Genomic DNA, 21,883 nt, shown 5'->3' on the forward strand with positions numbered 1-21,883 from the left:
CGCACGCTGTGGCCTCCGTGTTCACTGTTGGCAACTGTTCGATTACATGAAGGGAAGGCGTGAGTATGGTTGCCATGTTTACTCCTGGCAAAGGAGCACCTGTGGAATGATGCTATGCCACGTGCCCAATACTAGTCCTCCTACTTGTGGTTGGCCAGTTAGACGTTACTGGGGAATGGACCTCCGAGTTTCCAGCCGGCTCTAAGCCGCTAAAAGCCGATTTTTGTACGAGAGAGCCCAGGAGGATTGGAAGGTAGAATCTACAGATGGCACTACACAGAAGAGCCATACTTTCCAATAAAAATAAATATTTTTTTTTTAAAAAAGGAAAGATTTATTGGGTTAAGCTGCTGCCTGAAGCACCAGCACGCCATATGGGCTCCTGTTAAAGTCCTTGCTGCTCCATTTGCATTCCATCCCCCTGCTAATGGTCTGGGAACGCAGCAGAGGATGGACCAGGCGCTTGCTACCCCCTCCCCTGCACCCAGCACGTGGGAGACCTGGATGAAGCTCCTGGCTCCTGACTTTAGCCTGGTGCAGCTGTGGCCACTGTGGCAATTTGAGGAGTGAACCAGCATATGGAAGATAGCTCTCTCTGCCTTTCAAATAAATATATAAATATATTTTATATAGTTTTAAGTGAGCAAAGCCATTCCTGGGCCTCCCATGTGGACACAGAGGCCCAAATATGTGTACCATCCTTTGCTGATTTTCTAGGCACATTATCAGAGAGCTGGACCAGAAAGGAAGCAGCTGGGACTCAAATTGGCACTCCTGAGATGCCAGGGCTTGAACACCAGGCTGCAACGCCAGCCCCAGGCAGCCTCTCCACCCCAGTCTCACGCTCCTAGGAGCCCAGTCCAGAGATGCTGCATCACACGTGCCCTCAAACAGCATTCAGGGTGCTGCCTGAGAGAGCCCATTGCTCTTGAAGAGAGAAGTTAGGAAAGAAAGAAAAAGGAAGCAAAGAAAACGAAGAAGAAGCAAGGAGCGCAGGCCACACCTCGCGAGACAGCGCAGGTGCACACCCGGCTCTGGGCTCGCGCCGGGCCCCTCTGCGGTGTCAGCATCCAGCCGGTGGGCAGTGGAGAGATGAGCGTCTGGTACTCCCGGCAACAGGAACCACTTCCTCCCTCCGTCTCCCACAGCCCCCCACTGCCTCTTCCTCCTGCCTGGGCCCATCCAATCTCGGGGCTCTGAGCATGGTCCTCCTTGCACGGGGCCTCTCACAAGGACCACGCACACTGCCTCCTGGATGGGGCGGCCAGGCCGGCTGTTCCAGAGGTCCTCCACCCAGAGCCAAGGAAGTTGAGTCCGGCTGAGTCCACAAGAGGGCGATGGTGTCCTTTCGCCTGCTTAGCCCAGGCGGCTTGAGGGTCCCTGGACCCACGCAGTGCAGTAGGGATCTGGTGTCTCTCACCAGAAAGGGACAAAAAGGGCTCCCGCACTCAGTCCGGGGCGGCCTGTGGCCCCAAAGTCATACAGCACCTGGTGGCACGGCATCTCCCAAGCCACCTGCTTCACCCCCAGGTCTTCTCTGCGGGCTTCGCACACACTCTGTGCTGGCTTCCCGACTGTCTTCTGGGGTCCCAAAGTCCCCCAAGACAAACCTGCAGCTGTGACTAGCATCCCAGCCTGCTCCCCGGACCCCAATTCCATTCTCGGCTTCGGACCAGCCTCATTACTCAGGAAACAACCTGCTGCACGGGTCCTGGTCTAGGGCCGCAGCTCTGCGGAGGGAGGGTCAGGGCCTCCGAGATCTCACTGGCCGGTCAGCCTGGACATCCCCACAGCCACAGCTCCAGGCCTGTCAGTGTCCTCTCTTCTCCAGGTGGCTGTCATCACTGCCGAGCTCTGGCCCGATTCCTATTTGTCCCTTCTACCTCCAGGAAAGAGAGGATTTGGGTTGGGTCAGGGGCCAGCCTTGTGCTCCAGCCAGGTACAGCACCACTTGCCACACCGGCATCCCTCATAGGAGTTCTGGTTCCGGTCCCAGCTCTGCTCTGGAGTGCAGCTTCCTGCTGGCCACAGCCTGGCACACAGCAGTGGCAACTCCAATGAGCGGGCTTCTGTCACCCTCACAAGGGACCTGGATTGGGGTCCCGACTCCCAAGTTTTGGCCCAGACTTCTGAGAGCTCTCGGGGAGTGAGCCTAGGTGGGGGCTTTCTATCTGCAGCTGTCTGCCAATAAACAACAAGTAAATATTTCTAACAATGTGTCCAGGGGTTGGTGTGGCGCTGTGGGTCAAGCTGCTGCCTGCAACGGCAGCCCACATTGAAGCAGTGGTGAATCCCTGTAGGTTGAAGGACATGACCGAGGCAAGGTGAGGACACGGGCCGGGCATGCAAAGGGTCCTCCGGGCCAAATCTGCAGGCTGGCCCAGCGGGGCTGCAGGGACAGCTGGCAGAGTGACCCCTGGTTGTCTCCATTCTCACCTAGGTGAAGTGGACACGGTTTAAAGACAACCAGGGGTCTTTACTCAGGTGGAGGCAGACTCCAGGGCTGCGGAGTATCTAAGTCCCAGAGCCCCTGACTGGGCAGGAGCCGCTGCCCGAGGCTGAGGGCCGGAGCCACAACAAAGAGAGTGGCTAGGCTTTCCCATGGCAGCTCACTTTCTCCAGTGTGCCATGTCTTGAAGCCACAAATCACATCTAGTCCTCTCTGTCCCAGCGCTTGGCATAGGCCCTGGCACTGGCACAAAAAGGGCCCAGTGCCGTAGCCTAGCAGCTGAAGTCCTCACCTTGCATGTACCAGAATCCCACATGGGCACCGGGTCTAATCCTGGCAGCCCCGTTTCCCTTCCATCTCCCTGCCTGTGGCCTGGGAAAAGCAGTTGTGGATGATCCAAAGCCTTGAGACCCTGTACCTGTGTGGGAAAAATAAAGAGGCTCCTGGCTTCAGATTGGCTCAGCTCCAGCCATTGTGGCTGCTTGGGAAGTGAATCAAGGGACGGAAGATCTTCCTTTCTGTCTCTCCTCCTCTCTGTATATCTGACTTTCCAATAAAAATAAATCAATCTTAAAAATAATGAAAATTGGAGCTGCAATTACAGTACACTGCCACAAGGTGGGTTCTTGACCCTAGTTTGTGGCCTCTGGGCTGCTAGGGCTGTTAGCCGGGACTTGGCAGAAGGGAGTGCATCCGCATTGGCTTCAGGGTCCCAGTGGCTTCTCTGGGAGGTCTGACTTGTGACTCTGGAGGATGTCGGTCCCTGGCACGGATGCGGGAAGGGTCTCAGGACACAGCAGCTCTGGCCAAGGAAAACAGAGGCCAGGGTAGGGGCTGTGGGGGCAGGCAGGGAGGGACCATGCTGTGGGTGACACTGGAGGCATTGCAGAACTTTTGGCCAGACATCCAAGACGCCATGTTGGGGGAACATCTGTGGCAGAGTGCTGAAGGCCTGGTTTGGGACGTGTGTACTCCGTATCGGAAGTGCCTGGGTTCCGTCCTGGCTGCACGCTCAATTCCAGCTTGCTGCTAAGGGGCCCCAAGGAGGCAGCAGGGGGAGGCCCACTTGGGTCCCTGCCGCCAACATGGGACACCCATGCAGAACTCCTTCCAGTGTGATCTGCTTCAACTGCAAGCTTAGTGAGGGAATGATGCTTCACTGCTCCTAGGGAGTGCGTGCATCTCCGTCCAGTCCCCTGATCCTGTCCGCCAGGGTGAGACAAGCGCCCCAAGACACGGGGGTCCTTAGGCATGGACACCTGAAGTCTGTGTGTGCAAGGTGTTTGTACCTGCAGGCTGCACGTAGGAGTGTGTGTGTACACACGGCTGGAGGAGCCTGCACAGGGACAGACTCCACGAGTTGCCCAGCAGCTTGCCTGTCTGGAGAGGCGGGAAGACGGCCTTCATGGCTGACACTGTGTGAGCCCCGCTCTCCCGCGACTCACCTGACCCTGCCTGTGCACCTCCTCTGGCCACAAGGCGGGGAGAGGGGAGCCGGGAAGGCGCTTGGGGGATCCTGCCCGGAATTCCGTCACCTTCCTTCCAGGTTTCCCTGTTACTTTCCACGCACACGACTCCACTCGTGCAGATGCCAAATGCTCCAAGTCGTTTTATTTTAGAATACAAGAAAGGTACAAATGTATTTACAGTGGTCCATATACAATCAAATAATATATATCACAGTTTTGTAAATATCATTTAAGATAAGTATTTACAAAGTTAAAGTGACCCTTTTATGGAAGTAGAACATGATTTCTTGAAAACTCTATACATTTTATACTTTCATATTATAGTTTTTCTTTTCTTTTTACAAAACGCCCTAAGGGGAGGCCTGGAAAATGCTGCACGGTGTGAAAGGCAACACCAGAGGACGCTCAAGGCCGGAGTCTGGGGACACGGGCTGCAGCAAGGGCCGGAGGAAGCGGGGAGGACGGGGCGCAGGCCCCAGGGTCGTTCGCGGCTCCTGCGCCTTCTTCACACTAGAGCCTCCGGTAGCGGTGCCAGTCTCAGGACCAGAGGTCGGGGTGGGCGGGACTTCCGGGCTTGATATCCCAGGGGAGGACGGGGCAGGGGTCCGATGGAGAGGCTGAGGCCCACAAGAGGGATTTACCGGGGTCCCGACCGAATTACCGTGTTCCCCCTCTCCAACCACTGCACACGCCGGAGAGCCCCTGAACCTCCTCCAAGCCCGGCTGCCCCGGGGCCCCAACGTGCCCAGCTCTCAAGGTCGTGTCCTTGACCTACGGACCTACAAGAAAACGGGTCCCCGGAGGAAGCAAAGAGAGCCCTCCACGACAGGGGCGCGGGCCTGGGTTGCGGGTTCTGCGGGAGGAGACCGTGGGCACAGGTCATGCCGAAGGGCCGAGCGCACCTGCCGCGCGGTCTGCGCAGCGCGGGGTTCCTTGAGGCTGAAGAGCGAACGCCCGGGGGGTCGTGTGCCCAGTGTGCTGGGCGCCGCCGAGCAAGGCTTCCCGCCCCGCGCCGGCTCACAGCACCATGGCTGGCAGGTGGTGCGCGGCAGCAGCGGCGGCGGCTGCGGCAGCGGCGGCGAGGGCGGGTGCGTGTGCGTGCGGTGTCGGCAGAGCCGGCGAGTGCGCCTGCAGCGCAGCGCTGGGCGGCCGGTGGCGCGCGCTCTTCTGGTGCGCGCGCAAGCCGGCCAGCTGCGAGTACGCGCTCTGGCACACCTGGCACTTGTAGGGGCGCTCGCCCGTGTGCAAGCGCACGTGGTTGCGCAACGTGGATGACTGACTGAAGCGGCGGTTGCAGAAGCGGCACACGAAGGGCTTGTCCAGCGTGTGGATACGCATGTGCGAGCGCAGGTTGCTGCGGGAGTTGAAGCCGCGGTGGCAGATGACGCAGCGCATACGGCCCACCGTGCCGGCCGCCGAGTCCGCCGGGTGGAAGTCCTCTGGCCACGCGAGCGCGCGGAGCCCGGCGCGGATGCGGAGAGAGCAGCTCAGTTAGAACCGGAATCTGGGGCCATGTCCACCTTCCACCACCCGCGGGGTCACAAACACCAGGGCACATGGGGGTGGAGAGAAGGCCCTGGCTCAGATCTAGTGGGAGCTGGACCCCCGATGCTGCTGTGAGACCTTGGGCAGAGGAGTGGAGGAGGGTTGAGCCTCCCTAAGCCTCAGCCTCCTCATCCGTGTATGGGACCACTCCTAGAGCAGATTCACTGCCTTGTCCCTGCGTTAGGAAGTACGGCCTGTCGCACCGGCCGTGAGAAGCAGCAATGACTGAACCCCCTCTCCTGTTCTCCTGTCACAAATATGTACAGGTGGCTTCTCTGTGCCACGAACGGCCCTCCAGTCCCCTTTTCCCCCATCGGGTGGGTGGACAGTAGCAGGACCCCATAGTGGTGGTGGGAGGGACACCTGTAAAAGGTTTAGCTAAGAGTCTGCCAGCCTGGGGCCTTAAGCAGATCCCTCTCCCCCGGGGTGGGGCAGGGAAGGTGGCACACATGTACATGGTGCCTCTACCCTCCTCCCTCTGCCAGGCCCTGCCCCTCCAGGCACTGGGGGATCTTCTCGCCCAGCACCTTGCTTTGATGCATAGATAGGGAGAACAGGGGAGGGGCCCTTCCCCAGCTGGGATTCAGGCCGGCCCCAGCTGGACCAGTTGGACTTGTGATGGTGCCAGGAGTTGAAGTGGGGTCCCAGAGACCACCCCACCCCAGGGCTGTCACTGCGGCCCCAGAACTCCCTCCACCTACCGTGTTTGTTCTTCTTCTGCTCCTCCTCCAGCCCCGGCACCCCGGGAATCCCCAGGAAGGTGTTGTGCGAGTTTCCGTACCACACCAGCAGCTCCTGGTCTGGGGGGATCATCTATAGGACACAGGGAGGCACCAGGGGTGGTGAGGTCAGGGGAGCAGCGGCGGGGGGAGGCACACCCTGTAAACAGCCGAGAGATGTGGATCCAACCTGTCCCTGGAGAGCCACGCGCCTTTGCACCCGACCGTCTCTCTGGCCAGCTGCAGGAGCCAGCATGGCTGACCCAGGCATCAGCTGCTTGTCCCCTCCCCCTGTCCAGGCCATCTCTGTCCTTGGTCTTGCCGTGTGAATGTGCCCCAAGGTGGCAGCCACTACAAGGAAGGTTGGCACCAAGCAGGAAGTGACAGAAGACCAGAGGCAGCCAGGTCTCAGGGGCCCTGGTAGCATCTTTCCTCCTGACCCCTCCCCGCACCTGCTCCACTGTGATTCTGTGCACCTGGCAGAGGCAAAGAGAGAAGACACACTTGAGCCCACCAAGGGCGCAGCCTCAAGAAGCGCTAGGGCACTTGGCCTTGACAGAAGCCATTTCTCCTCGCCTTGCAACGCAACCCACAGCTCTGCCGCTCTCAGCGGGGAACGCCCATGACACCTATCTGCAGAGGCTGGCCCTGAACCCCTTATGCTCTGGGACATCCTGAGCGGTCTTTGGTGAAAGGTGAGGAAGCTTCAGGCCATCACCACATGGCGACTGACCTGCCATGTGGCCCCTTCCTCTCCTGAAGGGTCCTGGCTGCAGCAACTGCCCAAAGAAATTGGGACACTTGATGCTGTGTCTTTCCACGCAGGGCCGAGGGCCGGGTGCTCACGGAGGAGGCCCCTGCCCTTCTGTGCAGATCTGACCTGCAGAGACGGCCCTGCCAGGCCTGCACCTTTGGGTCCCCCATGCCTGTTTCCCTCTGATGGGAGCCCCGGACGTCCTTGGGCCATCATGGAAAGTTCTGTCTGATCCCAAAAGTTGAGAGAGGAGGGTGCTGAAAGCAGACGAGAAAGAGCAGGAAGGTGTGGGGCCTTGGCTATTGGTATCCGCTAGGACTCCACCTGCAGCCACCAGGCCCCCTCCAAGACCTGCCTCCTACAGGGCACCAGAGCAGCCTTGGGGCCCACTCAGATGGACAAGAGCCACGTCTGCAAAACCCAAATGCAGACCTCAAAGCCAACGAAAGTCGGGCAGATACCACGGCAGATGTGCTTGTGGTGTCTGGCCACTCACAGCCACTGGGCAGGAACCCAGCAGGTCAGGAAGAGCTGGTGACCCCTGCCGGAAAGGGGGTGGGGCAGAGACAGGTCAGGTAATGAGACTAAAATATTTAAGGGGAGATGTTGTGATGCCAAGCTGCCACATGGGGCGCCACACCTGAGTGGGGCAGGTTCAAGCCCCGCCTACTCCTGGGAGGCAGCAGCTGTGACTGGGGGAGCTGGGCCCCTGCTGCCCACCTAGGAGACCTCGGAGGAATTCTGGGCTCCTCACGTCAGGAAAAGGTGCTGATGAGTGGTGACCTCAGGCGAGCCAGAAGGGGCACGTGGACATAATCCCCAAGGCCCCCCCAATGCTACAGCTAATGACTAAGTCACTTCCAACCCCGCACAACCTGCAGCTTGGAGTTGTAGGTGAGGCCAGCCACCTCTGGATCACAGTGCTTTCTGCTAAAGCAGCTCAGTCTCCCTGCACTGCCCCATCAGCACATAGCCCTGCCACGGACAGATGCGTCTGGCTCGGCCCTCACAGGCCAGGAGCGGGAGGGAAGGGTGGGGTCTTGGGGGGCTCCCTGTCCTCTGAGCTAGTAGCCTTGGCCATGTGACCTCAGGAGAGCCACCTGACCGGGCCCCGATGAGAGGCCTTAGGTCCCGCGGGACCTGGGAGCAGAGATACAAAATCCTTGGCTCCTCTTCCCCCCAGCAGGCCACGCTGGCAGCCGCCTCTGGCATAGCCGGTCCCTAAGGCAGTGCTCACGGCGCCTGGCGGTGGCTCGGGACCACGGGTACGGTGGGACACCGCGTCTGTCTGCCGCTGCACATGGCGCCACCCTGGGCCCAGTGGGGAGGGCAGGTGGCCCCCAGCTGACGTTGCCCTGAGCCCCTGCTGGAGCCAGGGTAATATGCAATTTGAGCATGAAGTTGGCCCTGGCCTCTTAGTTTTCATCGAGAAAAGCAACTATTAGGAGATAGAAAGTAAGTGTGGTAACCACAGCAGTGAGAGCCACTGTGGGTTGAAGCCAGAAGGGCTGTGGTCACACAAATCTGGAATAGTCCAAGTCAGCATGTACACTGCCCTGCAGCAGTGACAGTGTCAGGATCGTGGCGGGTCACTGATCTGCTGCCTCTACTACCAAGAAATTTACTAGTGGGAATATCATGCATTTAAAAACTAAAACCATGACCCAGACCCGGGGACAGAAATGGACACATGGGCCCAGGGTAGGTGATGAACTGCCATCCCCACTCCCGCTCGGCCCCTGCCCTCCCTCCCCACCACTGCTGGGGGCTGCTAGTAGGTTCTCCTTAATGGATGTTCCTTCTTTGGGGTTAAATGTGTTGTTTTGATTTGTCTGCTACTCAGTGTGCATTTTTTTTTTTTTTTTAGAAAGCAGAAGCATCAGCTAGAAAATGCAAGTCACTCCGCCTCTGGCTGCTGCATTCCTCAAACCCCCAAGTCAGCCTCGTCGCACACCGACAGCTTCCACACAGCTTCCGCAGCGGGCTGCGGGCAGGCCCGGGGTCTCGGCCCTCGGAGCTCCAGGCCCTGCTCTCAGCTCCCTGCCTCTAGCCAACGCCTGGGATCCAGCCCAGGAGGCCTAAGAGGAGCCCTGGGCAACAGTGACAACATCAGTGTGACTAGCTGCCATGACAGTGGCCACCCAGCATCCCCCTGCCCAGCACAGCCACATGGCTCCCAGAGCGGGCACCAACCCCAAACATGCAACAAAACAGCGATTCCTGAGGGAGCCAAGTGCCATGCACCCAGATCTTGGGGGCCACTTGTGCCCACAGACCACTGGGCCTTGCAGGATAACAAAATCCCCCCCGATCAGGGTGATACATGCAAGCACTGCAGGAACCTGAGTGTTGTCTTCCCGACCCAAACTCACATCACACCACCCAGTGTGCCCCGGGGGGATCCTGTCACCCTCCCCTTCCTCCACAGGGTACACAGGGGTCTCCGTGTCACCTGAACAAATGCCAGTTGCCATCAGAACTGTCCACAGACGTCCACGTGCACCCAAGGATGTAGCCCCAGCCAGCGACTCCTGCCCAGGGGGAGTGGGCTGCCCAGCCCAGCAATGCCCCATGTCAGCCTGGCTTCAGATCACGCCAGTGCACTGCCAGCCACTGCACTTGCCATGGCCTGTTAAGTGGGGCCACTGAGCACATCTCATCGGGTGGAGCAAAATTTGTTTACACAGTCACTGAGACCCGCGGGCTGGGGACAGCACGTGGCTCACACACGGCCACACTGTCAGTGGGGCTTATTAGCAATACCCAACATGATCAATTGGCTTATTACTAGGAATCTGATATTATCAATCGGATTGGTTACTGAGAATCCGACATCATTAGCCAACCTTGGTTATAATCACCCATGGATGAGCAAAAGCAAAAAAAAAGAAAAAAGGCACTTGTTAGAGTCAGGAGGAAAGGAGAGGAAAAACAAAGATGACTTAAATAAAGAACCAAAAAAAGAGGAAAATAAGAAAGGAGAGACAGAGACTCTGAGGTCCTAACAGCTTGGTGTAAGGAAAGTGACACAGCAAAAAAGCCCATATTTCAGGGCACAATAACTTGCCCCCCTAAAAAGCCACCTAAAGCTGAGAAGCAAACTGGGAATTTTTCCCCCAGTTACCCTATCTGAAACTACATATTCCTAAATCCTTTGCTTGGACCGACTTCGGGAGATGACATCCTGTCTCCTGGGACAGCCAATTTCGTCCTCCTGGGAGGACTGGGTGCTTGGGTACCCCGCTTTCCACCTGGACCCCTCTGCTGCAGGAAGGTGTCTTCCTTCAATATCTGGAGCCCACGTACTGTGCACTGGGATCTGGCCAGATATGCTACCGCAGGCAGCTGCGGGCTTTGGGGCCCAAAGTAAGCCAAGCATTAGCCCACGGTTAAACATCAGTGGCACAGCCAGAGATGAAACCCACCCAGCTGCTCTACAAAGGTCAGCCACTGGGTTCAGGAGTTCCTTCGCCCCTATCTCTGTTTCAGGGCTGAGTTTTATATTTGTGGATATGCTTAGGGCCACCACGGGATAATCTGCTATTAACCATTTCCTTCGTTGGCTTCTGGCAAGCAAAGGGTTACTGTTATGAAATATAAGTAGCAGTGATGGATGACAGGAAGATTAAAAAGAGGGGGCAGGGTCTGGGAGGCGCAGTGGGTTAAACTAGCAGCTCACGACACAGGCATCCCTTATCAGAGCTGCCAGCTCCCATCCTGGACACCCAACTCCCTGAGAATGCCTGGGAGAGCAGCAGAGGACGGGCCAAGTGCTTGGGTCCCCGCACCCACACGGGACACACAGAAGAAGCTCCTAGCTTTGGGAGAAGATTTCTGTCTTTCTGCCTTTCAGATAAACAAACAAACAAAAAAAGATGACACTGAACGTTTCCGTGGCTCACTCACATTCACATGCAAGAACAAACAGCAGGTTTATTCCAGGGGAACCAGGGGTGGCCTCCACGGGATGCTACATAGCTGGGCTGGCCCGGAAGGGCTACAGATGCCCTGAGCCTCGGCCCCACCACGAGGGTGGTTACTCAGGCCCCGGATGAGAATGTGACAGTGGCACAGCGTGTTGGAGAAAACTGTCGCTGTGAAGAACGAGCCCAAGTCCACTCACTGAAAGTAAAATGGTGACCGTCTGTGGCTCCCCGCTGCCCCAGAGTCCTTCTCTGCAAGGCTTGCTAACTCCAAAACCTTCTTGGAAAATGGCGTGCAAAGCAAGCTTTAATTCAGTGCCGAGGGCTTTGGAAATACATGCAGCCGGTCTTCCCATCCTACGTGCTTCCCGTGTGTGCATGTCGTTCGGAACTCCGCGTGTCTGTGACTGCACCTTGCTCTGCAGCCTGCGTTCCAATTCATGCGCAGGGCCACACACTCGTGCTTCTGCAGTTCCCAGAGCCCTGGCCTCGTCGATGCCCTCTGCCTGCCCCGTCCGTGGGGCAGCACTGTGAAGGGACGCTTGGACCCCAGCAGGCTAGGGGCCCTGTAGCCACCATGATGCCAGCGTGCCTCGTGTGTGTGTGTGTGTGTGTGTGTGTGTCTGTGTGTGTGTGTGTGTGTGTGTGTGTGTGTGCGTGCGCAGGACTGGTGGGACACTTGCGACCCTCTGTCACATCCGTGTTAGGACAACTGGCAGGGAGAGTGTGAGATCGAGGATGTGAGGAATGGGGTGAGGATCATCTGTACTGCGAGCTGATTCTAGAACGTGGGTGGCCAAGTCCGACTCTCCACACCCAGGAGACTCGCCCACCTCACCAGAACCCTCCAATTAGGAGCTGCTGGGCTCTCCTTACCCCCGACCCAATTTGTGGGCTTCCAGCCATTGCCCCTCAGCTGGGATCCACCTCCTGGCCACCCTGGCTGGCTTCCTGCTGCCCCCCCACCCCAGACAGTCTGTTTTGTTATTTGGGAGCAGCCAGACCCCAGGCCCGGGGCGAGGGGTGGAGGTGTGGGGACTTGGGCCTAAGAAGCTCTGACTCCCAGGGAGAAAACAGGGGTCTCACGGGGAATCAGCCCCCAAAACCCTGCTCAGCTTCAGCCACCTCCTTCCCTAGTCCCAGCTAGAAAAGCGTGGTGGGAACAGCCCCCTGTCACCTGCTCTCCGGCACAGCATACCAGCCTCTGCCACGCCCAGCCTGTGTCCCGCAAGGCCTCTATCACTTTGTGCCCTCACTCCCGCCTGTACCATGAGTGACTTTGGCTCTGCCCACGCATGTGCTCCCAGGAGCACCTCCTTCTCCCATGCTCATCCTGGCTCAACCCTCATCCCCTTTCAAAACCCCTACCTGCCTTATCACATCAGGAAGTGGTTCCTTCTGTCCACAGGTCCTGCCAAGAGCCGCTGCCTTACACCGTACATAATATGTACAATGGCAGACTCCTCCCCAGGGGATGGTGTGAGGCCTGAGGGTGTGTAGCCAGCCCCTTGGTGGAGCCTCACCCCCTTCCCAACCCGGGGAGCTGCTGCAGAGCCAGCAGGAATGGCCCCGTGTCATCAGTGTCTCATGCATGCAGGATGAGGGACAACACACAGCTAGAGCACAGTGGACACACGTCCTCCCTTCCCCCTAAGTGCAAGTCCCAGTCTGCCTTCCGTGGCTTCTCCAACCTCCGCACTCAGGAACAGCCCGGCACTGATATCCAGGGGTCTCACCAGCACATGACATTCCCAAAGGCACAAAGTGGAAAGTCCCATGGAGCCAGCCTAGTGCCACAGTGGCTAAAGTGGCTACCTACGAGACTAGCATCCCATGTGGTGGGCGCTCCACCCCCAAGCCAGCTGCCTGCTAGTGGCCTGGGAAAGGCAGCAGAGACCCAGATGGAGCTCCCAGCACCTGTCCAGCAAGGCCCAAGTCTGGAGAATGAACCAGCAGATGGACGCTCTCTCTGCCTCTCCCTCTTTTAAAATACACTATGGATAAAAAATAGGGGAAGGGTATTTTCCATGAAATCTGATCAACAGCCTCCGTGGAACTCATGGCCCTGGTGGCTTGGTCCCTGGATTCCAGCTGTACATCCGAGGCAGGGCCCAGTGAACCGATGTCAGTGCCTTCAGTCCATGGTGATCCCTGGATACGTGTGTCGCGACTGGTCCCTTCGCGTCAGCCCACACGCATGCACATACCTCAATGGCCTTGTAGAAGATGCTGGTGCCGATTTGGACCACCTCGAGGTTCTGTTCCTGCTCGTTTCGCGCACACTTGATATATGTCATCCAGCTGCGATGGTCCTCCTGGCTGGCGTCGATAAAGTAGCGAACAGTACCATCCTCGTTGAACACCTGGTGGCAGGTGGCAAGGGGCTTGGCTGAGGCTGGGCTGGGAGGCGTGCACTGTGGCACCAGCCAGGGACTCTCTCTCTCTCTCTCTCCAGCCTCCCAACAGTCCCTGCAAGTGGACAAAGCCACTTGGCTCCAATTGCATTTCTGCTCGAGAGAAAGGAAGTCCCGAGCGGTGCAGTGACCTGTGCCGCTTTCCTGCCAGAAGGAAATCCATCACCAAGAAGCCCTGGCTGACTATGGCCAGGCTCCTGCTGCCGCAGCCTGCCTATCCCGAAAGAAAAGGCTCGGCCATCATGGCTGCTCTATTTCCTGGAAGTGGACAGAGGTTTCCCAGAGCAGTGGGGAGCGCAGCAGAGGGAAGGCCGCCTCATTTGGCCTCCCGGTTTGGCCCAAGCCCACCATCTCCCATCATTATGGGAGCTGCCAAGGGCACTCGGAGGTCAAACTCCATCCCTGCTTCCCCACCCATCAGAGACTGAAGGAGGTGTCCACGGGAGGCAGGGGGCAGTTAGGAGGGGCCCCTTGGGCCACCCCAGCACCCTTCTTCCTGCGCTGGTGGTCAGCTGCAGGATCTGTCCCAGGAGGCTCCTCAGGGTGGGTGAGATTAGGAAGGGGGTGCCCAAGTCTGGCCCCCAAGAGTTTCTGCTAGGTCATTGCCCTGGGGCGGTGGGGGGGAGAAAGAGGCTGTGCAAGAATGGCTTTGTCCTGGGGTGCCCCACCCTAGTATCAGGCGCTGCAAGGGGACAGGGCAGAAGGCCGTCTCCTGCGGAATCCTGGGGCGGCTACCAAGTCATGGTGCTGCTGGGACAATCCAGCCGACTGCAGGTGGGGCTTCAGCGGACCCCTTGCCACACCAACACAACTGGGCGATGACACAACCAAGTTATTTTTAATGCCATGCTGCTGGGGCTTGGGAGCACACACAGACCTTGCCCCCAAGATCTGTGGCAGCAGCCCGCACCCCAAGTCAGGGCTGAGTGTCAGGGAAAGAGAGCGAGTGGTTGGGAGGTGGTCCCCTTGGGGAATGGTTTACAGACCCTGGACAACCAACTTGGATTGGGGGTGGGGGAGGTTCAGCTGCAGTCCAGGTGCTCAGGTAGGGCAGGCCCTCGTGCCAGTGTCAGCTTGCAGTTTAGAGTGCCTTAAGGGGATGTTTAGGGCAGAGTCCAGGAGCGCAGGGGCGCCTATCTCCACCTGAGGGCAGAGCCCTGAGCCCCAGGGGTGCCTACCTCCCACATGAGGTTGTTGTTTTTGCGTATGTCCACGTGCTCCGGAGCCAGGACGCTCCCGGTGAAGGGGCCCATCTCCGTGCCCGCCTTGATCCACGTCTTGGAGAAGATGCCCAAGCCCTCACCCGGGATAGAACTTTGCGCGATGATCACCTCAGCCGGCAGCACCAGGCTAGACAGTTTCTGCACCTCTGCGGAGGCGGCGGAAAGAGCCCGGTCAGCGCCTATGGATGCTGCTGGTCCCGCCCAGCCCGCCAGCCCACTCCAAGCCAGCTCCAACACTGCCGCCCAAGTCAGTCCAAGAGTGGAGGGGATGGCGCCTTGGGGAGCTTCCACGGTCAGCTTCCCCCGCATGGGTGCTCGGGGCTAGGGATCCAACGAGTCTCGTCTTCCCCAGAGCCCACCCCCCCCCCCCCCCCCCCCCCCCCCCCCCCACTCCTCAAAGCTTTCACAACCTCTGTGCTCTCAACCCGGGATAAAGTTCAGGACCGAGTGGGCGAGCGCCGCGCCGCACACGCGGGAGGCCAGGTTCTTGGAGCAGGTGCGGGTGGCCAATCCTGGACTCCGTGGAGCAGGATGGTTGGTCCCCGCTCCACGCGAGTGGGGACACAGAACGCTGGGCGCGGAACCATCAGCACCGGGGACAGACCCCAGGGCCCGCGCCAGGGAACCCCCACACCCGCAAGCGGCGCTGCAGGGCCAAGCCCAGGGCGCACGAGGGTCTCCCACTCCCGCCTTCGACACCCCGAGGCGCAGGCCAGGGTGGGAGTGAAGGAGGCCCGCTGGGGGTTGGCCTCCGTGTCCTACAAGCTTTCCCTCTAAGCTACCTGGGAAAATGGCCTGCGAGCCGGCTGCAGGGGGAGGTGGGGGTTAAACGGTGTCGGCTGCGGCGCGGCCGGCAATTTGTCACGCTGTTAAAGTGATCGCATTCATTGGGCTCCATTCGAAAGAAATTGCTAATTCTAAATTCATTAGCCCTGGAAGAATGATGTAGCAGTAAATTGTAACTCAATGCGGAGAGGACTTGTTTAAAAGGGGCCGAGGAATCCTCTTTGACAAAAAGGGGGGATTAGATGGTTGACATAGCGTGAATGGGAATCGAATTAGCCGTCACGGTAAATTAAGAGAGGAACAGGGATCGTCCAGGGGGAGAAGGGGCGAGGCGCGGCGAGGCCAGCGCCCGGGAGATATTGTGTGCGGGTTGATGAATGAGGAATAAGAACTTGAGACACCTTAAAGAAAAGAAACTTCTCGCCCTGCTTTTCTTTCTCTCGCTCGCTCCCTCTCTCCCCGCGGCTTTCTCTCGGGCCGCCCGCCCTCCGCCCCCTCCAACGGCCCCGCTGCCTTTTTAAAGTTCTGGGTTTAAGTGGGAACTTTCGCGGGTCAAGCCCAAGTTAACTAAATGAATTTAAAACCCCTTCTTTTCGAGTCAACTGCTATTACACGCCTAGTAAGGCTTTAGACGTCCGGGAACCCGCCGCCTCGGAGCGGGTGTGTCGGGGATGGGGAGGCTAGGCAGGCGGGGTCGGGGGACCAGACTGCGCAGCCCGGCGGCGATGGAGGGGGGCAGACGGCGGGATGCGATGGGAGCCCAGCTTTCTTCCCTGCTCCCTACCTCCACTGCCCCCCTCCGCGCTCTCCGCGCCCCACGCTTTGGCCAGGCTGCTCCGGCCCGGGTAAACCAGGATGCGCGGTGCGCGTCGGGAGCACCCGGCGTTGTCTCTGCCTTGGGCCCAGGAGCCGAGGAACGGACGCGAGGGCGCCCCGACGGCGAGACTCACCGCCAGAGAAGGACTGCGCCAGCACCTCGGCGGTGAAGGCCGTCTTGGGGCTGGCGTGGTGGCTCTTGTCCTCGAAGAGCTGCTCGCCCAGCACGTTGCGCCAGCGGCCGTACAGGAAGCTGTGCAGGATGTCGGAGGTGATGACCTCGGCCAGCGCCAGCCCCGGCGCCTTGAGCCCCGTTTTGAGCACCAGGGCCTCCGCCGGGAGCACGGAGCCCATCATGGGCGGCCCGGGGGCTCCTCGCCGGCCGCGGGGACGGGCGCGGGAGAGCTAGGCGCAGGCTGCAGCGACGGAGGACGAGAAGGAAGGGAAGCGGTGCAGTGCTGGGGTGGGTGGGTGCGTAGGTGCTGGGGATGGGTAGTAGGGGCTGGAGGAGGACGCGGGAGGGCCTGGCTGGGAGGAGAGGAGGCAAGGGACCCGGGGGCCGCGAGGCCGACGGGAGGAGAGGGGCGAAGCTGCCTAGGAGGCGGTGAGAGGCGGCGCGCCGAGAGGCGCGGGTGGAGGCGGCGGCGACGCGGGGGCTGCGGGCCGCGAGGGAGGGAGGCGGGCGGCTGCGGAGAGCAGTGGCTACGAGGGCCTCACGCGCGCCCGCCCGCTCGGGACCGTCTTCCCTTCGGCAAAATCGCTGCGCTTTTATAGGAGCCGCAGTGACCCTCCTAATTGGTTATTAATGACCCCCCTGACGTCGAGGACAGACTGGTGGTACCCGGCCGGCCGGGCGCGAGCAGCTTCGCGGCGGGGGCGCGCGGCCTGCTCGGAACAGCCCCCTCTGCTCCTCCCTCCATCCCGGCCCTCCCCCCCCACCTCTTCCTCCTCCTCCTCCTCCTCTCCCCGTGGGAAGCGCTAGGCAGGGAGGGCGGCTCCGCCGGCGGCGGGAAGACTGAGAGGAGCGAAGGGGAGACAGGGGAGGGGGCACGGCGAGGCCCGGACTCCAGGGACCCAGCCGGGCCTTCGGGTGCCGCGGGCTCAGCTCACCTCCGAGTCCCAGGCAAGATCCGCGCTCGCTTACCACCGCCCGCCCCGCTCCACAGGCTGGGCCTTCCCTTCATCCCTCCCGCACCGCTGGTCCATCGCACCCCGCTGCCCAGACGGGCTTGCGCTCCGACCCTCTCCGGCGCTGCCCTGCTCGGGGCTGCACGCCCCCCTCCTGCCCCCAGTCCCAGCCTGCGGTGGTCGCTCGAAGCTGGCGGCAGCCTCCAAGCCCCTGCTCGCGCCGTGCTCAGCTGCGGAAGCCTGCGCTTCGCTTCAAACGGGCCGCGCCAGCCGCCCGGCTCGCTCTGCGCAGCCCACTGCAAAACTCAGGCCGGGCCGCTGGGAGGCTGCCGGGACCGCCGCCGTCGGGGCTGGGCGCACCCCTGCCGGCTTCGTGGGCACCCGTGCTTCCAGGCCTACGGATGGCTAGGTCGGTGGTCGGGAAGGTCAGCCCGCGATCCGCTCAGGCCACCGGTCGCTGGAGAAAGGCTTTTCCCGCAGGACACAGCAGGGCCGCAAGGAACCGCGTCCTACGTGGGAGCGGCCGCGCTGAAGAGCGAGCGAGCAGCCCCCGGCCAGGCCGCGGTGCTCTCGCCCTCCCGGCTCCCGGCTCCCGGCTGAGCTGTTACCTGCGACAGGGCACTCCCTCTGAGCCGCCCGCTTTTTCTCTCCCTTCCTCCCCCACCAATGCATGGACTTCTTGCGCCCGGCTTCCCAGACACCTCGGAGCGCCCAGAGCGGTCCCTCTCCAGAAGCACGGAGTCGCCGAGCCGGGAGCCACGGTGGGGAGGCCACCGTTGTCTGCAGGCTCTGCTGCCGCCCTGATTAGCCTGAGCCCGGGGCTGCGGCCTCAGACACACCTGCCTAACTCCACCTCGCCACCGCGCCCTCCACCGGGGAAGGGGAACCGCAGTGGCTCCAGGTGTTAACGATCTCCAGGTTCCTCTGCGCTTCGCGACTCCGCAGGCCTTATCCGCAGCGTGCAGCCAGCGCCTGCGTGCTGGGACAAGGACAGCGCCTCTCACCAGCGAGCCCCTATTTGAAGGCCCCGTGGCAGAGGCCCCTCCGCTGCTAAGCCGGCCTGACACCTGGTGCGCATAGGTCCAGGGCCCTTGCACCCCTAGATCCGGCCAGTGGTCTCCCGCATCCCTGCCGGTCTCGGAAGGTAGCCTTGTACCCTGCAGACCCCGAGCCCTGGTCGGTCTCCAGACTGACCCCCGGGGCGAGCCGGGGGTGCGTGCAGGACCGCGGGGATAGGGCACCGGCAGAGGGCAGCGCTGCGGAGGAGTCCCGGAGAGTCCCGGCACCTGCGCCTGACTCTGGATGCCGGCCGCGGCTCACGCCGGCTCCGCCCGCGGGTTCCTGAGTGAGTGAGCGCCGGAGGCCGGTGTTGGAGACCCGGCAACCTAACTTGACGCCTGGGTCTTGGTTTCTCCGGGGAGCAGGTGGAAGGAGATGGCGCCCCGAAAGGAAGGGACTGCAGGCCGGAGCGCCCTAGTTCCTAAGCGCGGAATGCGACCCCGCGGCTCCGGGAGAGCGCGCAGGGCCGGGTAGACGCCTTTACGTCCAGCCCGCGCCACGGCCTGAGTCGGGGCTCGTGAACAGTTTTCTGCCTTCTCTTTGGGTTACTTTCTCCCCAGGAGTCCTTGAGGATTCTGTCAATTCCCAGATCGCGTCCCACTGAGAAAGCCCCGGAATCGGTCGTCCCTGCGTCGTGGGGGAGCAGGGTGGGCGGCATTTGGGTTCCAAACCTCTGCTCTGGGTCAGAAGGGGAAGAGCTGAGTTAGGACTCTGACGGCGGCCAGGGGGTTGCTGCTGGGGGCGAGACAAGTGGGGAAGCCCCAGACAGCCCCCACCCCAGCCTGAGGGCCCGAGAACCTGGGGCGTCTCCTCGCTCACCCCCGCTTCCACCGCACCCGGCGCGCGCTTCAGGAAACGGGAGCTCTTAGGGGGCGCCCAAGTTCGGGCCCTTGGAATCGGGGACCAAGACGCCCCGCGCTTGCATTTCCCCGCGTGGCGACACTGCCAGGGGAGACGCTTCACTCTACAGGGACGGCCAGCGAAGCAGCCGCGGAGGTTTTCGTGGGGCCCGGGGTGCCGAAGCCCCCTCCCCTCGGCCCGGCCTCTGCGCCACCTCACCCCGCCCCGCTCGCCCGCGGGCCGCCGCTTGGCGAGGTCTTTAATATTCATGGGCGTTAATAGAGAGGCCCCCAGTATATCGGCCCATTGTGGGCGGCTCGTAGGGCCTGAATAGGCCCCGGCCCCCTTTCTTCGGCGCGGCTTCCCGAGGGGCCGGGCCAGGAGTGAATGGCCCCGCTGCCCGCCCAGCGCCCCCTCCCCCGCGGTCAGAACATCTTTATCCCCAACACCGCCGCCGCCGCCGCCGCCGCCGCCCGGGCCCCATCCCGCTGCCCGGCTCCGGGCGGAACGAATCAATCGGCCGCGGCTCCTCGGAGGTCACTCTCGCAGCCCGGGGTCCCGCCTTGCCCCGCGCAGAGCGAGAGACAGTGGCGGCGCCGTCGGACCCACGCACCCGGGGCCTGAGGGGCTGTAAGGGAGGAGGGAAAAATCCGGGCATCCCCGTTTCTATCCTCTGCGGGTGCAGAGCGCAGCGCCTGGGAGGAGGCGGTCAGGGTTCCCTCTCCACCTCGGTTGCGCCCAGAGAATCAGGCTGCTTCCCAGCGATGCCAGGGCGCGCGCCCCGAGGGGCCCGGCAGCCGCACCTGCGCCAGTCCCGAGGGTAATGGGGAGCCGGGCAGGGCTCGGCAGGCCCCCACAGCCCAGCCCACGGGTGGATTTCGTTCTGGCAGGCGCAGCGAGGCTCGACTCCCGGGTGCTGATCTGCGAAGCGAGCGTCCGGCTCCTGACGTCGAGGTCGTCTCGCTTGGGCGGTTCCAGCCGGGGCGCGGGAGCCGGAGAATCTGCCAGGCGGGGCCCGGGGCGCATGGGTCCCCCACCCTCCCACCCCGCCAGCTTTCGGAGGCACAGAAAAGAGCCCATTGTCCGCTGAGAAATACATTTTTTGGGGGCCGAGTGAAAGCCTGCCTTTCTTCTGAACTTTAGTCCAAAGTCGCCCGCCCTGGGCGGTGGATTTGTGTCCCTCCCGGGGCCCCCCGTGCCCGCCTCCGAAACATCTGCCGGGGAAAATCCACCCTGGAGGCAGAGCGCGCCGCCTTTAAGCCCCGAGAACTCATTAAAAAGATATTAGCGGCGGGGGCAGGTCCCGCGCAGGTATCGATCGGCCGGAATGGGCCCCAGGAAGAAAGGGGGAAGGTGGTCGCGCCGCGCCCCAGCCGCCGCGCTGTTGCGCACAGCCGCGTCCGGCACGGTCCCCGCGCTGTCCCCGGCCCGCCGCTCCACCTCGCGCTGCCTGCCACGCTCCCCTCTTGACCAAGGCGCGCGGCATTCCTGCCACCGGCCCCTCGTGGGCTCCCTTGCTCTGTGTCTTTCTTGCCCGCTCTGAGCCCGGGGGTTCCTGCCTCGCGTGGCGCCCTGTGTCGCCCCATTCCCCGAACTCGGCCCCCATTCTGGCAGGGCGGCTTGGTACTCCAGGGCGCCACTGCGATGCGTGCCAACGCACAGCTGCCCCGGGCTGCACGAACCGCCTCCGTGGCAGGGACTTGGGGCCCGCCAGTGTCGGGGCTGGAGGGCAAGGCGCGGTGGACCAGGACAGCGGCCCCCCACTCTCACACATCTCGTGCACAACGTAATTAAAGTTTCCCGGGGTGTTTTGGCTGGTCCTCACCCGCTTCCCCCCAGTTAGCTGGGCGATCTTAGCGATCGAGCGGCCCAGCCTCGACGGATCCAAGAGGCAAGAGAGGGCTGCCGAGTAGGGAGCCTGGGCTCTCAGGAGGGACAGAGTCACAAACTCTGGAGGCAGAGGGGGGCTGGCGGGAGAGAAGCTAGGAGAACCAGGAGCTGAAGCAAGGCAGGCGAGGTCCCTCCAGAGCCCCGGTAAGGAGGAAGGAGTGAGGTGTTTGGGCCACCAGGGAAAACAGGAAGAAGCATAAAGGGAGGAGGGGCTGGGTGGGGCAGGTGGTGGGGCTGCGCTTGATACCCATCCCCTCACTCTCACCAGCTGTCCGCCACGTCTTGGAGTGGGGGTGGGGGGGTAGAAAGAGCCCATGCCGACCCTGTCCTGCCCCGTCTCCCGCGGGAGCGCCCCCTCCCTCCAGCGGAGGGCTCTAGCTAGCGGTTTCTGTGTCTCTGCTCTTGCACCTGCTGGTGCTGTCCCAGCGTGCAGGGGGCTAGGACAGGGACTTGCACTCGGTGACTCCTGTACTCCACCTGCTCCCCTAGTGCAGAGCGGCCACTCCACCAGGACTCTGGGTAGTCAGTGGTTCCCCAGCCTCTGCTGAGAAAGTCCCCACATGGATGTGCCCACGCAGGGGTAGTTCAGCAGCATGGCTGTCATTCTTACCGCTGCCCTTGCCTGTCTAAAGCCACTCAGCCCCCGTGTGTTTGGGGCCTCTGGGCCAGTTTGGCTGCCTCCAGCAGGTGCCACCACTCCCCCCTCTCTGACAGTTTTTTCATCAGCAAAAAATGGCAACAACACTGCCCCCATCGCCAGGAGAGCTGTTGAGGAGGGCAGAAGGCAAGGCCTGAACAGCTCCTAGGCTGGAGATAAACCTGCCATGTGGTAAATATCCTGCCTCTTCATTAAGCAAAAAGATACTTG

General features: G+C 61.3%; 1 protein-coding gene across 1 annotated transcript; it reads right to left on the reverse strand.

The window, feature by feature from the left end:
• Nucleotides 1-4,851: 4,851 nt before the first annotated feature.
• Nucleotides 4,852-16,495, reverse strand: PRDM12 (PR/SET domain 12). Its single transcript, XM_040963678.1, has 5 exons — nucleotides 16,233-16,495; nucleotides 14,452-14,642; nucleotides 13,067-13,222; nucleotides 6,165-6,276; nucleotides 4,852-5,357 (listed from the first exon to the last, which is right to left on the reverse strand). Exons 1-5 carry the CDS (start codon nucleotides 16,453-16,455, stop codon nucleotides 4,936-4,938), a joined length of 1,104 nt encoding a protein of 367 aa, XP_040819612.1. The 5' UTR covers nucleotides 16,456-16,495; the 3' UTR covers nucleotides 4,852-4,935.
• Between the last annotated feature and the right edge of the window lie 5,388 nt (nucleotides 16,496-21,883).

This window comes from Ochotona curzoniae, unplaced genomic scaffold, assembly GCF_017591425.1.
Source record: "Ochotona curzoniae isolate NIBS_2020 unplaced genomic scaffold, NIBS_Ocur_1.0 scaffold_3208, whole genome shotgun sequence".
NCBI classification, from domain to species: Eukaryota; Metazoa; Chordata; class Mammalia; order Lagomorpha; family Ochotonidae; genus Ochotona; species Ochotona curzoniae.

Coding starts and splice junctions, on each gene's coding strand:
- PRDM12 (XM_040963678.1), bottom strand. CDS start 16,455: ATGATGGGCTCCGTGCTCCCGGCGGAGGCCCTGGTGCTCAAAACGGGG. Junction 13,223..14,451: donor ACAACAACCTCATGTGGGAG/GTAGGCACCCCT, acceptor ACCTGCCACCAG/GTGTTCAACGAGGATGGTAC. Junction 6,277..13,066: donor TCTTCTACAAGGCCATTGAG/GTATGTGCATGC, acceptor TGTGTCCTATAG/ATGATCCCCCCAGACCAGGA.